The sequence below is a fragment of the Nerophis ophidion genome, linkage group LG03 (assembly GCF_033978795.1).
Source record: "Nerophis ophidion isolate RoL-2023_Sa linkage group LG03, RoL_Noph_v1.0, whole genome shotgun sequence".
Taxonomy (NCBI): Eukaryota; Metazoa; Chordata; class Actinopteri; order Syngnathiformes; family Syngnathidae; genus Nerophis; species Nerophis ophidion.
In genome coordinates this window covers 42007818-42025981 of record NC_084613.1, presented here as the reverse complement: position 1 = coordinate 42025981, position 18164 = coordinate 42007818, and the positions used below count along the sequence as shown (strand labels likewise).

Here is an 18164-nt window from a genome sequence, read left to right as displayed (position 1 = left end):
CAGGAGTGGAGCCTCTGGCTTAATTTGACTCAACACAAGAAACCTCACCCGGCCCGGACATGGAAAGGATTGACAGATTGTTAGATCTGTATGAAGAGCTCAGTTTAGTTGTCAAGGAAACAAAGCACAGATATAGAAGGTGACGGATAATATGACATGATGGTGGATGATATTATGGAAATATATTATAGCATTGAAGCCAATGCCCACATATACTAAAGGCCAAGCAGCCACTTCACTACATAATTTGAGATCAGTATCATACAAATGTAGGTTTCATCACACACTTATGTGTATTGCTAATATTGTAGAGTTTAAATCCTGAATGTTAATTGATAACTGTGGTTGCCATTTTTGTGTTATTTATATTTCAGTAATCCTGCATCCATCCATCCATCCTTCCTTTTTCTACTGCTTGTCCCATTAGGGGTCACGGGGGGGTGCTGGAGCCTATCTCAGTCGTGGTCAAAAGTTTACATCCACTTGAAAAGAACATAATGTCATGGCTATCTTGAGTTTCCAATCATTTCTACAACTCTTGGAGCACATACTTGTTTGTCACAAAAAATATTCATGAACTTTGAACATGTCACGAGGGAGGCGCTGGACATTGAGTCTGAGTGGACGATGTTCCAAATCTCTATTGTCGAGGCGGCTGATTGAAGGTGTGGCCGCAAGGTGGTTGGTGCCAGTTGGGGCGGTAATTCCTAGAACCCGCTGTTGGACACCAGCGGTGTGGGATGGCGTAAAGCTGAAGAAAGAGTCCTATCGGATTTTTTTGTCTCATAGGACTCCAGAGGCAGCAGACAGCTACCGACAGGCCAAGCGGTGTGCGGCTTCATCAGTCGCGGGGCAAAAACTTAGACATGAGGAGTTCGGGGAAGCCTTGGAAAACGACTTCCGGACGGCTTCGAAGCGATTCTGGACAACCATCCGTCTCCTCAGAAAGGGGAAGCAGTGCAATGGTGTTCTGTTGACCTCGACTGCGGATGTTGTGTAACGATGGAGGGATTACTTTACAGACCTCCTCAATCCTACCAACACGTCTTCCTATGAGGAAGCAGTACCTGGGGAATCTGTGGTGGGCTCTCCTATTTCTGGGGCTGAGGTTGCCGAGGTAGTTAAGAAGCTCCTCGGTGGCAAGGCCCCATGGGTGGAAGAGATCCGCCTGGAGTTACCTGAGGCTCTGGATGCTGTGTGGCTGTCTTGGTTGACAAGACTCTGCAACATTGCGTGGACATCAGGGGCAGTACCTCTGGATTGGCAGACCGGGGTGGTGGTTCTTCTCTTTAAAAAGGGGAACCGGAGGGTGTGTTCCAACTATCGGGGATCACATTCCTCATCTATCCCGGTAAGGTCTATTCAGGTGTACTGGGGAGGAGTCTGCGCCGGATAGTCGAACCTTGGATTCAGGAGGAACAGTGTGGTTTTCGTCCTGGTCATGGAACTGTGGTGCAGCTCTATACTCTCGGCAGGGTTCTTGAGGGTGCATGGGAGTTTGCCCAACCAGTCCTCATGTGTTTTGTGGACTTGGAAAAGGCATTCGACCGTGTCTCCCGGGAAGTCCTTTGGGGAGTGCTCAGAGATTATGGGGTAATGGACTATCTGATTGTGGCGGTCCGCTCCTGTATGATCAGTGTCAGAGCTTAGTCAGCATTGCCGGCACTAAGTCGGACTTGTTAAAAGTTAGGGTTGGACTCCGCTAAGGCTGCCCTTTGTCACCGATTCAGTTCATAACTTTTATGCACAGATTTTCTAGGCACAGTTAGGGCGTTAAGGGTATCTGGTTTGGTGGCTGCAGGATTAGCTCTCTGCTTTTTGCAGATGATGTGTTCCTGATGGCTTCATCTGGCCAAGATCATCAGCTTTCACTGGATCGGTTCGCGGCCGAGTGTGAAGCGACTGGGATGGGAATCAGCACCTCCAAGTCCGAGTCCATGGTTCTCGCCCTCGGAAAAGGTTGGAGTGCCATCTCCAGGTTAGGGAGGAGAGCTTGTCCCAAGGGGAGGAGTTTATGTACGTCGGAGTCTTGTTCACAAGTGAGGAAAGAGTGGATCGTGTGGTCGACAGACGGATTGGTGCGGCGTCTTCAGATCCGTTGTAGTGAAGAAGGAGCTGAGCCGGAAGGCAAAGCTCTCAATTTACCAGTCGATCTACGTTCCCATTCTCACCTATGGTCAAGAGCTTTGGGATATGACCGAAAGGACAAGGTCACGGGTACAAGCGGCTAAAATGAGTTTCGTTTGCCGGGTGGCAGGGCTCTCCCTTAGAGATAGGGTGAGAACCTCTGGCATCAGGGAGGAGCTAAAACCAAAGCCCCTGCTCCTCCACATCAAGAGGAGCCAGATGGGGTGGTTTCGGGCATCTGGTCAGGATGCCACCCGAACGCCTCTCTAAGGAGGTGTTTCGGGCAAAACCAATTGGTAGGAGGCCATGGGGAAGACCCAGGACACGTTGGGAAGACTATATCTCCTGGCTGGCCTGGGAATGCCTCGAGATCCCCCAGGAGGAGCTGGACGAAGTGGCTGGGGAGAGGGAAGTCTGGGCTTCCCTGCTTAGGCTGCTGCCCCCTGCGACCCGACCTCGGATAAGCGGAAGAAGATGGATGGATAAACATTATATATGTATTTATGACGTTTTTTGTTAACATGTTCCATCCATCCATTCACATGTTAAATGTGTTTAATAAAAATACAGGCATGTTTAACACATATAGATTCCTTTCTTTCATGAAGAAAAAAATATACATTAGTGTATTAACTGATTCTGATGACTTGCAATGATTGGAATCAGACAGGATTCACAGTAATGCTGATAACTTCCAAATTTTTGAATGGAGGAGGAAAAAAAGTCCTCCTTTCTGTCAAATACAACATGAAAGCAGTTGTTTTTTGGCATCACATTTGCCCAGCTTTCATATTCATTTTTATACACATTATAAGAAATACATTGACGGCAAAGTCTGTGTCTTGCTAGCTTGTGTATGCTAGCTTTCTGACTCCTATTTTGTTAGCGCAGGCAGGATAGAGCAGCACTTTTATTGCGAGGACATGAACTATGTAGTCAGTCTTTAGGCGTTTGACGGCGGGTTCGGTGCGAAAGTCTGTAAAATTAAAAAGTGTACCTCACCTTCCTGACAGTGTTTTTTAAAAAAATTATTATTAACATTGAATTCGCAGCAGCCAGCGTCATCTCCCAAAATCTTTGAGTGCCGAGAGTGTCGATCAAAGTGACAAAAGTGATGTCATAGTGAAGATTGATGATTGCTAATTTTGAAAACTATTTCTTTAATGCTAGGCAGGCAATCGTTTGACACACGCTTCACGATCAACCGGTAGCTCACGATCGACCAAATAGGCACCCCTGGTGTAGGCCCTTTTTCTAATTTGTCATGCTACATCTCTGGCAAAGCAGGTACGCATGTGTGTTGTGAAACGGTGTTACAATGCATGCCCAATTATCAGCACGGGAGGAGCGGAAACAGAAAATACATATACATACATATACATACACATATAGATTTGACTTACAGTTATGTAGATCATGATGTCACAATCATTGACTCGCCTGCAGATTGCATCATATAACCTCAAAAATAAAATGTGTCCTCTTCACATTCTCCCAAGTGTACGCATATTACAATGTCCAAGATACATAATTTTTTTTTTCAGCAATAAGAAATCAAACTTCTTCCTCTCACAAGGAAATTCATCTGATTGGTTCTCCTTTGTAACTAACCTCAACTTCTCTTTCATACAGTATATACGCTGTTAAAGAGCTGAGATTGGATATATTCCGAACTCATCCCACCCATCGAGAAGACAAAATTACTTTCTGTAAACATTTTTGTCTTTTTTTATTTGTTAACCATGTCAATTAATTGTGTAATCATCTTAGTCAACCTGCATTTGTTTTGATTAGTTATTGTCTTATTTTTACCTGCTCTGATGTAAAAATCAAAAACCAAAAAGCAAATAAAATAAACAGCTTCCAGCCCACAGTGGCATGTCTGATTCTGGCCAAGCTCGCCCATGCCACCAGGAAAGGTTCCACCATGTAAGCCAGGGGTGTCCAAAGTGCGGACCGGGGGCCATTTGCGGCCCGCAGCTAATCGTTTACGGGCCCGCCACACATTCTGCAAAAATTGCAAAATTGATAGTATTGCAAAAATAAAAAATAAACATTTTAAAAAAGTGGAATGAGGTGAAATCTAATGAGAAAAAGTGGCAATGTTGACACAAAGCTGCCATGCAGGCAGTTTTTTTTCCCTTTTGTCTTTATTTTCATTTTTTTCCATTGCACGCAAAATGACAACCAAATCTATGTTATAATGAATTATTACTTAAAGATTATCACTTTAAAATGTTTTATGTGGAAAAAATATTGCATATGTTGTGTGGTTGCCATATAAAAACATCAAAGTTTTGACAAGAGCATAAAACAAACAAAACAATAGTTCAAACTTAATATCGACAGATATATCGTAAGTCGATCTTGAAATTTAAGTGTTAAAAGTAAAAAAAAATAAAAATAAAAATGCATCACTTTATGAGTGGGGAACCTTTCGGATCTCAAATATATTTAGTAGGATTTTATTTAACTTTTCACTGTGATTACTCAAAAATATTAAATAATTAAAATCAATGGTGTCCTGCATTATTGATCTTTGAGGGCTTTAATTGCTAAATAAAGGAACTCTCCTGGAGGAATCAATTAAGTACTATCCATCTATCTAAATACTACATATTTCCGTTTTACTATAAAAAAACATAGTTGTCTTTGACAGAAAAGGCATAAAACCTTATTTGTTTTACTTTATATCAACCTCAAGTTGATATAGAGATTTACTGTAAGCATTAAATAAAAAATGATAATAATTTGACTTATTTCTAGCATTTTAGTGACTGAGACTCTCTTTGCTCCCCAGGAGCCCTAGGGATAAAAAAAAAAAAAAAAATCCATATATTTTGTTATGGTTTGAAAATGAAAAATATCAAAATGCATGCTTACATTTTTCCGTGTGCAGCCCTCTGTGGAAAAAGTTTGGACACCCCTGATGTAAGCTCTGCCCCTCTAATACAGACGCACACAGCGATATGTTACAAAAGAATTCCACTCAAAGGTACAGCAGCAAAATAGTAACCAGAGAATCTGTTTTTAAATAATTTCGTTTTCTGTGATTTGGCATGCGTGCTTGTGGAATAGGCACGCACGTTTGCAAGAGACAGGACTGATCGAGAGCCCAAACAACTGCCATCTTATACTGTCCGAATGGCAATTTTTGCATGTTTTGCTTCAAATTATGTCAAATATAGACATTGACTTGTAAAACCAGTCGGTAACATATGCTAGCCAATAGTGTTTTTGAAATTTTTGAGCAGGTGACATATAGCTGCAGCTTTCAGCGAGTGAACTTAAATTGCAAAATCAAACATGCCTATGTGCAAAAATGCAATTTGATTGGGTTGTAAATTACTTCGCAGTTCCAACTATTTCAAATATTTTTGGTAATACTCTTGTGATTTGCTGGAAGAGTTGTAATTGTGGAGAGTTAAAATGTAAACCCTGAAAATAATGATCACGCAAATCGAATATTGTGCCCATCTCTTAAAGTGTCTGCAGGAAACGATGTTTTGTTTGGCGCACAATAAACAAGGTGTTTCAGAGGTACACTTGATTAGCACCTGTCTCTTTATTTCATCCAAGTTATTTGGTAGCAACCTCTCTGTTCACCCTTAAGCTTAGTGATGTGTGAATGAGGGCTAAAAGCTTTGTATCCACGTGAAGACAATGATCGAGAAGCTGATGACGCCCATAATCACACCGAAGACCACCAGAGTCATCGCCTACAAACACATTACTGCATTAAAACTTCAAAACATAGTTATGTTAGTGATGTTGTTTAAGTATGAGACTAAATACCCCGATGCAGTCAAAAGATCGGAGAGGCTGGCAGCTAATCTTGAGGTAAATGATGCCAGGAAAAACAAACAGGAGGCAGCTGGATGTCGTTGATCCTAGCAAAAAAAGAGGACAAGAAAGATTTTCAAATCTATTGCCTTTATCTAGGTAGCAGCAGTGCTATAAGTAATTATGCACGGCAGAAAATAATTAAGAACAACTGGTGTTATAACACAAAAATCTATTTAAATAGATAAATACTATTGCATGACACTAGGAAAGTAATCGATAATAATATCCATCCATCCATCCATCCATCTTCCTCCGCTTATCCGAGGTCGGGTCGCCGGGGCAGCAGCCTAAGCAGGGAAGCCCAGACTTTCCGCTCCCCAGCCACTTCGTCCAGCTCTTCCCGGGTGATCCCGAGGCGTTCCCAGGCCACCCGGGAGACATAGTCTTCCCAACGTGTCCTGTGTCTTCCCCGTGGCCTCCTACCGGTTGGACGTGCCCTAAACACCTCCCTAGGGAGGCGTTCGGGTGGCATCCTGACCAGATGCCCGGACCACCTCATCTGGCTTCTCTCGAAGCAACGGCTTTACTTTGAACTCCTCCCAGATGGCAGAGCTTCTCACCCTATTTCTAAGGGAGAGTCCCGCCACCCGGCGGAGGAAACCCATTTCGGCCGCTTGTACCCGTGATCTTGACCTTTCGGTCATGACCCAAAGCTCATGACCATAAGTGAGGATGGGAACGTAGATCGACCGGTAAATGGAGAGCTTTGCCTTCCGGCTCAGCTCCTTCTTCACCACAACGGATGGATACAGCGTCCGCATTACTGTCCGCCTGTCGATCTCATGATCCACTCTTACCTCACTCGTGAACAGGACCCTTAGGTACTTGAACTCCTCCACTTGGGGCAGGGTCTCCTCCCCAACCCGGAGATGGCATTCCACCCTTTTCCGGGCGAGAACCATGGACTGGGACTTGGAGGTGCTGATTCTCATTCCGGTCGCTTCACACTCTGTTGCGAACCGATCCAGTGAGAGCTGAAGATCCCGGCCAGATGAAGCCATCAGGACCACATCATCTGCAAAAAGCAGAGACCTAATCCCGCGGCCACTAAACCGGAACCCCTCAAGGCCTTGACTGCGCCAAGAAATTTTGTCCATAAAAGTTATGAACAGAATCGGTGACTAAGGACAGCCATGGCGGAGTCCAACCCTCACAGGAAACGTGTCCGACTTACTGCCGGCAATGTGGACCAAGCTCTGACATTGATTGTACAGGGAGCGGACCGCTACAATCATACAGTCCGGTACTCCATACTCTCTTAGCACTCACCACAGGACTTCCCGGGGGACACAGTCGAATACCTTCTAGAAGTCCACAAAGCTGACTGGTTGGGCAAACTCCCATGCACCCTCAAGGACCCTGCCGAGAGTATAGAGCTGGTCCACAGTTCCACGACCAGGACGAAAACCACACTGTTTTTCCTGAATATGAGGTTCGGCTATCCGGCGCAGCCTCCTCTCCAGTACACCTGAATAAACCTTACCGGGAAGGCTGAGGAGTGTGATCCCACGATAGCTGGAACACACCCTCCGGTCCGCCTTCTTAAAGAGAGGGACCACCACCCCGGTCTGCCAATCCCGAGGTACGGCCCCCGATGTCCACGCGATGCTGCAGAGTCTTGTCAACCAAGACAGCCCCACCATCGCAGCCAACTCACCACCAGGTGGTGATCGGTAGAAAGCTCCGCCCCTCTCTTCACCCGAGTGTCCAAAACATGAGGCCGCATGTTTGAACATGGTGTGTGTTATGGACAATGTGTGACGAGCGCAAAAGTCCAATAACAAAACACCACTCGGGTTCAGAGCCGGGCGGTCATTCTTCCCAATCACGCCTCTCCAGGTTTCACTGTCGTTGCCAACATGAGCGTTGAAGTCCCCCAGTAGGACAAGGGATTCACCCGGGGGAGCACTTTCCAGTACTCCCTCGAGTTTATCCAAAAAGGGTGGGTACTCTGAACTGCTGTTTGGTGCGTAAACACAAACAACAGTCCTGACCCGTCCCTCCACCCGAAGGCAGAGGGAGGCTACCCTCTCGTCCACTGGGTTGAACTCCAACGTACAGGCTTTGAGCCGGGGGAAACAAGAATTAATACCCCAGCTCGTTGCCTCTCACTGCGTGCAACGCCAGAGTGGAAGAGAGTCCAGTCCTTCTCGAGAGAACTGGTTCCACAGCCCTTACTGTACGTCGAGGTGAGTCCGACTATATCCAGTCGGAACTTCTCTACCTCGCGCACTAGCTCAGGCTCTTTCCCTCCCAGTGAGGTGACATTTCACGTCCCAAGAGCTAGCTTATGTAGCCGAAGATCGGACCGCCGAGTGCCCTGCCTTTGGCTGCCGCCCAGCTCACAATGCACCCGACCTCTATGGCCCCTGTTATGGGTGGTGAGCCCATTGGAGGGGTGACCCACATTGCCTCTTCGGGGAACAGGCCTGGCCACCAGACGCTTGCCATCGTTCCCCAACTCCGGGCCTAGCTCCAGAGGGGGGGCCCCGGTGACCCGCGTCCGGGCGAGGGAAACGGACTCACTGTTGTTGTATATCCATAGAAGTCTTCGAGCTGCTCTTTGTCTGATCCCTCACCTAGCACCTGTTTGTCTTGGGAGACCCTACCAGGGGACATAGAAGCCCCCGGACAACATAGCTCCTAGGATCATTGGGACACGCAAACTGCTCTACCACGGTAAGGTGGCAGCTCAGAGAGGAGTCGATAATAATACTGCTTGAATTAATAAATGACCCATACTGTATTGTACTAAGCAGCCAGTTTTATTATTATTACTTTTTTCTTTTTGTGATTCCCGGTACCCGTCTGTGCAGGCATCACAAAAAACGCAAAAGTGCCGATGTGTGTGAAAGAAGTCTCAAAAGATCTAAAAAAATCTCATGCATGCATGCGTGGATAGAAACTAAAAGCTTTAGTCAACAACAAATTGTCGACTTTGGAGGTTCCACTGTATATCCCAGGGCTACATTTTGTACAATACATATGAAACCAGTATTAATTTCGTTGATTATTCATTTTCGTCTTAGATTCGTCACATGTGGGGGGTCGGGTTGAGGTTTGTCCTCCCTGAATGCAGAACGGAAAGCTCCGGATGACAGCGTGAGGTAGGAGATGATTTATTAATCATAAATCATACACGTACCAAAAAGACAGAAACAAACAAAAGAAAAACGTTCCAATCGCACAGGAAGTTAAGGCAACAACTTAGCACAGGAATCAAGAACAGAAATACATCAACGTGACGGTTGCATACCGCAAACAGTGAAGTCACACCGACTGTGGCGAGCAACGTGAATAAATAGCTCTCTGATTAGTGCTCAACAGCAGGTGAACGTGCAGAGCACTAATCAGAGGCAGGTGAAACCAATTAGCACCCACGGTAACCAAAACAAACACGCAAAGTGCACAAAACGGTAACTAAGGGAGTCCAAAACTAACAGAACATAACTAAACAAAACATGACCGGACCACGGATCATGACAAATTATCGCCAACTACTTATTTTACACTGACAAAAATAAGACGATAACTAATCAAAAAACAAATGCACGTTGATTTAGGACTGTCATACATTTACATTTACAGGGGTGTCCAAACTATTTGACTCGGGGGCCGCATTGCGGTAAAAAAGTTTGGCCAGGGGTCGACAGCCAGCTGCAAGTAACAATATACACACACACATATATAGAGCCTATACAAGATTTATACACACATACAAAACCCCAAACCAGTAAAGTTGGCATGTTGTGTAATTCTTAAATCAAATCAGAATGCAATGATTTGCAAATATTTTTCTACTTATACTCAATTAAATTGACTGCAAAGACAAGATATTTAATGTTCGAACTGAGAAACTAAATTTTTTTTTGCAACTAATCATTAACTTAGAATTTAATGGCAGCCTCACATTGCAAAAAAGTAGGCAAAGGGGTATTTTTTACCACTGTGTTACATGGCCTTTTTTTTTAACAACACCCAGTAAATGTTTGGGGATTGAGGAAACTAATTTTTGAAGCTTTTCAGGTGGAATTATTTTCCATTCTTGCTTGATGTACAGCTTAAGTTGTGCAACAGTCTGGGGTCTTTGTTGCCGTATTTTGGGCTTCATATTGCACCACACATTTTCAATGGGGGACAGGTCTGGACTACAGGCAGGCCAGTCTAGTACTCGCACTCTTTTACTATGAAGCCACACTGTTGTAACACGTGGCTTGGCATTGTCTTGCTGAAACAGGCAGATAACGTTGCTTGGATGGCAACATATGTTGCTCCAAAACCTGCTTCAAACAGTGTTATTTCCTGTATACTCAGCCTCTGCTTCCAAATAACTGTTCACATTTTCTACAAACTTGAAACAGGAATCCCTTTTCAGTCTTTCCCTATTCCATATCTGCTGCCATAAACTCGTTGTTGTCTCAGTCCATGACAACCAAAATATGATCAGAGTAGACTGACGTAATCTAAATTAAAAACTACTGTCAAAATTAACACTGTATGATACAGGACCAAAATATGAAGCACCGACACAATTGTTTTAATTAAGAATGCAAAAAAAAAAAAAAACACACACTTACCCACTACTCCAAAAACATTTCTGATATCAGGCACAAAGATGGCCAGCATCAGGACTGTGCCCAAGATCACCACAGTTGTTGTGATGTGGATCAGCCAGGAAAATGGCTGATTTCCACGGAGGAGCAAGATGATGGCTTTACGAGCCTGAAACGCACATTAAAACCACACACATTACGATGACAAGCAAGACCTAAAATGGATTCCTATCAAACTGTATCAAAAATTGCCTTTAGAAAGTTAACTAGAATGTTCATTGACAACCACAATGTATCCCAACAGGGACGCTCCAATTTATGAATTACCTTGTCAATGTATGATGAAGATTCAGGGTTCAATAATAATATTACTTGGCAAACGGCATCATTTTTCGACAAAGACAATTGTCTTTGAGTAGCGCTCAAGCGCACAGGTCAACTGTCTAATCAAAACCCATGTTTGCTTCTTGCGTAGACGAAGCAGGAACCACTACATGTAACAATATCAACTCTTCATTGCCCAAATGAAACAGTTGTAGCCCGCGTAGCTTAGCTCTATGTCCAGTTCCTAAGCCCTCTGGGTATTATACTATATAAACATTTAACAACACATTGCCTTCTGCACTTCCTAGTTTACAGGTATTTATATATTTATCCAGCGTAAAACAATTATAAACAGATTCTCATTTGCAATGCTGACCTAGCTATATATTTTAAAGATGTTGATGTGTGACGATAATATCTTATAGTATGTCATTTACCAACAAAAATCATTGCTATGGATCGCTCTCAACAGTTCACAAATGCTCTTAACGTGCGAGGGTAAATGTGTTGGAACATAAATTAATGTTTAAAATTAGGACTGTCAAAGTTAACGCGATAACGCATTAACTGTAAGTTCCTACAACGGCACAAATTGTTTTAATGAGAGATTAACGTATATGCATACTTTTTGACCCTCGGGCTGTTCACTTGTTATTGATGAGCCACAAGCTGGGAAATAGCGAACAGAAATGGACAAAGAAAAGGGTACATTATGGAAATATCAGATTTAAAGCCAATGCAAGTTGCTTTCTGGACAAGAGGAATATTTTTTGCCGTGATACGACATTACTGCAGAAAATGCCTGCTGCGTGCATCGTTCAGAGGTGGGTGTACACTTCACTTCCTGGCTTAGATTACAGTTAAGGTGCATTGATTAACTGGCTGGCTGAAATATTGTGTACATTTTTTTATAACATTTTCTGGTCGAGTCCTCAATTACAGAATGTTTAGCAGGCTGAATATTACATTTAATCAATAAATAAAGAAGATTAAGACATTGTCATGAATAGATATGACTAGCATTACCATACAACATGTAATGTACAGATAATCAGAAGCATTTATTTAGGTACAAATATCCCATTTTAACATAACCAAACATCTTTGACAATCAAAGCATGATAGTATCCATCCATCCATCCATTTTCTACCGCTTATTCCCTTTCGGGGTCGCGGGGGGCGCTGGCGCCTATCTCAGCTACAATCGGGCAGAAGGCAGGGTACACCCTGGACAAGTCGCCACCTCATCGCAGGGCCAACACAGATAGACAGACAACATTCACACTCACATTCACACACTAGCATGATAGTAACGATACACATTTTGTGAAACTGATATCTAAACATGGTGTGCCTCTAGCAGGAATACTAATACATTGTTGGGCAAACATATGAATACATTTAACTTCTACAACATGTATTGTACAGAATATTAGAAGTATTTATTCAGGTAGAAAAAATATCACATTTTACATTACCAAACATCTTCGACAATCAAAATATGATCTTAACAATCCTCTTTTTGTGTTAATAATGTGTGAAACTGGTATCTAAACATAGTGTTACTCCTCTAAATGGAAGTGATTATACAGGATAAATACAAATTCAGTATTTCTACAAAATACAAAATCTGTCAGGACACAAACGCAGAGCAGGCATTTTTTCTTTAAAAAAAAAAATTAAAAGTCTGTGTCCTTTAAGTGTCACAATGTTAATTGTTAACCTTTTACAATGTTAAATATTAGCTGCTGGTAATATTTTGACTGTCTCATGTCACAAACAGGTCCCATATAGATGATACAACTTGTAGGTGAGAGACATACCTAATGTTATGGCTGGTTAATGCTGACAATAAACTATCCATACACTTAGGTAAAATGAAATCCACCCTATTTGGGTCCCACATCAACCTTAAGAAAGTCAGTGACTTCACTATTAAAGTGGGTGACATTATTATCACCAGAGATCACCTAGGTTCCATTCTAGAGGCCAATCTTTCCTGTGATAAAATGGCAACCAAGGTAATCAAAAAAGTCAACCAAAGAACGAGATTCCTCTACAGAATCTCCTCTCTGGTCAACAAAAGCATCTTGAAGATTCTAGCGGGAACTCTCATTCAACCTTTTTTCGATTACGCTTGCACCTCCTGGTACCCCGACACCTCCAAAACCCTAGACTCCAAACAGCCCAGAACAAGCTAGTCCGGTTACTTTTAGACTTCCACCCCAATTCACACCTCACTCCCACCCACTTCTCCAAAGTGGGCTGGCTCAGGGTGGAGGACAGAGTAAAACAACTTGCACTGAGCCTAGTCTATAAAATCCGCTACACCTCCCTGATACCGAAGTACATGTTAAACTACTTCCTTAACGTGAATGACCGCCATAACCACAACACCAGGGGGAACTCCACAAACCACGTTAAACCCAGATTCCGATCTAACAAAGGCCTTGACTCATTCTCTTTCTATGCCACATCAATGTGGAATGTAATCCCAACAGGTGTAAAAGTAAGTGCATCTCTATCCTCCTTCAAAAGCGCTCTAAAACAACACCTACAGGCAACTTCAACCCTTTACTAATACCCTCCTCCATTCACATCCCATCCCCCCGGATTGTAAATAACCTAATGTATATAATCAAATGTATTTCTAATGTATATACTTGTTCTTATGCTATCTGAACTCACTATGTTCTCTGCTCGTTGTACATATCCTACTAAGTAAGACCTACACTGTTTCAATGTCCATTTCTCTGTTGATGCAATTGTTGATGACTGAAGTTAACTGATACCAACCAAAGCTCCTCATGCCACACCCCGGATTGTAAATAATGTAAATAATTCAATTTATCTACTATGATGATTAACTTGTGTGATGACTGTATTATGCTGATAGTATATATTTGTACCATGAATTGATTAACGTGGACCCCGACTTAAACAAGTTGAAAAACTTATTTGGGTGTTACCATTTAGTGGTCAATTGTACGGAATATGTACTGAACTGTGCAATCTACTAATAACAGTTTCAATCAATAAATCAAATAATACGTATGCTGCGAAAGTTGAAGTATTGATTATAGTAATTTGACATTAATCACTATGTTTTGGCGAACAGTTGAAAAGAGATCAAATACCCATCCATCCATTTCCTACCGATTGTGCCTTTCAGGGATGTGGGGGGTGCTGGAGCCTATCTCAGCTGCATTCGGGCGGAAGGCAGGGTACACTCTGGACACGTCGCCACTTCATCGCAGGGCCAAGATCAAATATACACATCACAAAAATAAGAACAATTTGCATATAACCTGGTTGCTACTTACCGGGAAGTGAATTAGGGGTATGGTCAACAACACAGCGATGAGGATGGCGAGCCTAACAGTCATCACCATGATGTCGCGTGGCATGTATGCATCGTAGCCAAGCAAAAGCTCAGAGTCCACGTGAGCTACAAAGCAGGCAAGAAAAGTATACAGTAGTATTGTTTGAAGTAAGCAGCATGCCTGGTGCAAAACTTTACTTTCTCTGTGGCACAACCTACCATAGAATGTGAGGTAGCCAAAGAGGGCAGAAATGAGGTAGAGTAGGAAGCTGAGGCTGATGCTGACGTTGGTCACATTCTGCATCTTTGTTTTAGTCGGTCTGAAAGATACACCATAATGCATGATGATGCTTTTGAAATGTATAATTGAATTGATTCTATTAGCATGCTATTCATTTTAGCAGTGGTGCTAACCTATTTAAAAAAAGTGTTTTTGATAGGTATAACAAAGAGGAAGTTACATAATATATTTAAAAAGGTGTAACATATTAATGCACATTACATTTTATGAAATAAGTGAATTTACTCCTCCCTAAGCTTCTACCTTATCGTGGTGGAGGAGATAGCTTGTCCCAATGATCCTACAGGATGTATGTTATCCGGGGCTTCTATGCCCCTGGTAGTGTCTCCCATGACAAACAGATCCCAGGTGAGGGACCAGACATAAAGCAGCTCAAAGACTTCTATGAAGAGACAAAAGCAAGGATCAAGGTTTCCCCCGCCTGGATGCAGGTCACTGGGGCTCCCCTCTGGAGCCAGGCCTGGAGGTGGGGCTCAATGACAACCTCCTGGAGGCCGGGTCTTACCCCATGCGGCCCGGCCGGGCACACCCCGAAGAGGAAATTGAGGATCCCCCTTCTAATAGGCTAGCCACTCATAGGAGGGGTCAAAGAAATCAGGTGTTATGTGAGCTGGAAGGCAGCCAAAGGTAGGAACTTTGGCAGTCCAACCCCCGGCTCCAGAAGCTAGCTCTTGGGACGTGGAACATCACCTCGCTGGAGGGAAGGAGCCTGAGCTGGTGTGTGAGGTAGAGAAGCCACGGCTGGATCTAGTCGGTCTCACTTCGACGCACAGCAAGGGCTCTGGGACCAGTTTTCTCGAGAGGGGCTGGACTCTCTTCCACTCTGGCGTTGCTTGCGCTCCAAACAGCAGTTCAGAGAACTCGCCCTTTTTGGAGTCCTGAGAGGGATTAGGGGAGAGTGCTTCCTCAGGTGATTCCCTTTGTGGTTGTACCATCGGATTTGCGGTCTCATGTTTTGGACACTCGGGTGAAGAGAGTGGTGGAGCTTTCAACCGATCACCACCTGGTGGTGAGTCGGCTCCGATGATAGGGGAGGATGCCAGGCAGACCTGGCAGGCCCAAACGCATAGTGGGGGTCTGCTGGGAACATCTGGCAGAGTCTCCTGTCAGAGAGCTTCAATTCCCACCTACGGAAGAACTTTGAACATGTTACTAGGAAGGTGCTGCAAAATGAGTCTGAGTGGATCATGTTCCGTGCCTCTATCGTTGTGGCAGCCAATTGGAGCTGTGGCCGGAAGATGGTCGATGCCTGCCGTGGCGGTAATCCCAGAACTCGCTAGTGAACACAAACGGTGAGGGATGATGTCAAGATGAAGAAGGAGTCCTATCGGGTCCTTTTGGCTCATGGGACACTGGAGGCAGCGGACAGGTACCAACAGGCCAGGCAATGTGCTGCTTTGGCGGTTGCAGAGCAAAAAAACGGACATGGGAGGAGTTTGGAGTAGCCATGCAGAACAGTTGTGGACGGCTTCGAAGCAAATCTGCACCACCATTTGCCACTTCAGGAGGGGGAAGCAGTGCACTGTAAACACTGTTTTTAGTGGGGATGGTGTGCTGCTGATGTCGACTGGGGATGTTGTGGAAAGGTGAAAGGAATACTTTGAAGACCTTCTCAATCCCACCTTCATGTCTTCCAATAGGGAAGCAGTGCCTGGGGACCTTGCGGAGGGCTTCCTATTTCTGGGGTTGAGGTTGCTAAAGTAGTTATAAAGCTGCTCGGTGGGAGGGCCCCCGGGTTGGATGAGGACCGCATGGAGTTCCTTAAGGCTCTGAATGCTATGGGGCTGTTGTGGTTGACAAGACTCTGCAGCATTGCTTAGACATCGGGGGCGGTGCTTCTAGATAGGCAGACTGGGGTGGTGGTTCCTTTACTTAAAAAGGAGAACCGGAGGGTGTGTTCCAACTATCGTGGGATCACACTCTTCAGCCTTCCCGATAAGGTCTATTCAGGTGTACAGGAGAGGGGGCTATGCCGGATAGTCGAAACTCAGATAAATGAGGAGCAGTGTGGTTTTTGTCCTGGTCGTGGAACTGTGGACCAACTCCATACTCTCGGCAGGATTCTTGAGGGTGCATTGGAGTTTGCCCAACCAGTCTACATGTGTTTTGTGGACTTGGGGATGGCATTCGACCGTATCCTTCGGGAAGTCCTGTGAAGAGTGCTCAGAGAGTTTGGGGTATCAGACCGCTTAATTGTAGTGGTTCACTCCCTGTATAATCAGTGTCAGACAATGGTCCATTTCCAGTGAGGGTTGGACTTTGTCACCGATTCTGTTTACAACTTTTAGGGACACAAAGTGTAGGAACAGCCAGGGCGTTGAGGGGATCCAGTTTGGTAGCTGCAGGGTTAGGTCTCTGCTTTTTGCGTATGATGTGGTCCTGACGGCTTCATCTGGCCAGGATCTTCAGCTCTCACTGGATCGGTTTGCAGCACAGTGTGAAGCGACTAGGATGAAAATGAGCACTTCCAAATCTGAGTCCATGGGTCTTGCCCAGGAAATGGTGGCGTGCCATCTCCGGGTTGGGGAGGAGATTTTGCCCCAAGTGGAGGAGTTCAAGTACCTTGGGGTATTGTTCATGAGTGATGGAAGAGTGTATCGTGAGATCGACCTGTGGATCAGTGCAGCGTCTGGAGTGATGCAGACCCTGTCTTGGTCCGTCATGGTGAAGAAAGAGCTAAGCTGGAAGGCAAAGCTCTCAATTTACTGGTCGATCTTCGTCCCTATCCTTACCTTTGGTCATGAGCTTTGGGTTATGTCCAAAGGACAAGATCACGAGTAAAAGCGCCGGAAATTAGTTTCCTGCGTCGGGTAGTGGGGCTCTGCCTTAGAGACACGGTGAGAAGCTCTGTCATGCGGGAGGAGCTCAGAGTAAATCTGTTGCTCCTCCACATTGAGAGGAGCCAGATGAGGTGGTTCGGGCATCTGATTAGAATGCCCCTCGAACGCCTCCCTGGGGAGGTGTTTAGGGCGCTTGTGACCGATAGGAGACCACGGTGGAGAGACTATGTCTCCCAGCTGGCCTGGGAACACCTCGAGATTGGGATAAACTGGACTAAGTAGCTGGGTAGAAGGAAGTTGTGGCTTCTATGCTTAGGCTGCTGCCCCGAGAATAAGCGGAAGAAGATGGACGAATGGATGAGTGGGTTTATTACTTTGTATTTTGAGTATATGTGGATTTACCGGTCGTTATACAGTATATCTTGTAATAACATAGTGAATACTGTGATACAGCAGGTGATTATGTATTGTATTTTTGATCATGAATGAGATTATCATATCAGAGTGATGGGGCAGGAAATCATAAGCGTTGCATCTTCCTGCTCCTTTTTAGATACACAAAATGTTTCTTTTTGTAACGTGGGGGATGCTAGGACCTAGGTCACCAGGTGGGAAATAGCAATAGCAGCCACCGAGTACTGTACATGGAACGAAGATACGTTCTGAGAAAAAACGAAAACTTCTAAAGTCCCGCAAGATGTACTGGGTGTCTGCTATTGCATGGTTTCCCACCGGGTGACCTAGGTCCTAGCGTCCCCCATGGTACATTTAAAAAAAATAAATAAATAGATTAACATGTTTTGTGTTCTTGTATACAAAATAAAATAAAATAAAATAAAAAGGAAAATAATTAATAATTCTGTTGTTAGTAAAATTGTGAATAATTGCAAATCCAAGACCTGAATTGATGG

General features: G+C 44.3%; 1 protein-coding gene across 8 annotated transcripts in view; it reads right to left on the bottom strand.

Annotated features, from left to right (window-relative positions):
* slc38a6 (solute carrier family 38 member 6) overlaps nucleotides 1-18164 on the bottom strand; it is a 101845-nt gene that overhangs the window by 46748 nt on the left and 36933 nt on the right. For 6 of the 8 annotated variants that reach the window (XR_009806124.1, XR_009806125.1, XR_009806123.1 and 3 more), the window contains 3 exons: nucleotides 14392-14492; nucleotides 14174-14298; nucleotides 10551-10695 (listed from right to left, as the gene is read on the bottom strand). Coding sequence is in view for 5 of the 8 variants with exons in the window: in XM_061895217.1 (XP_061751201.1) it covers nucleotides 10551-10695; nucleotides 14174-14298; nucleotides 14392-14492 (371 nt within the window). In the remaining 3 variants the exon portion in view is untranslated. Of the gene's footprint in view, nucleotides 1-5668; nucleotides 5847-5922; nucleotides 6018-10550; nucleotides 10696-14173; nucleotides 14299-14391; nucleotides 14493-18164 lie in introns of those variants that run through there. The other 2 variants (XM_061895216.1, XM_061895220.1) reach the window with 2 other exon arrangements.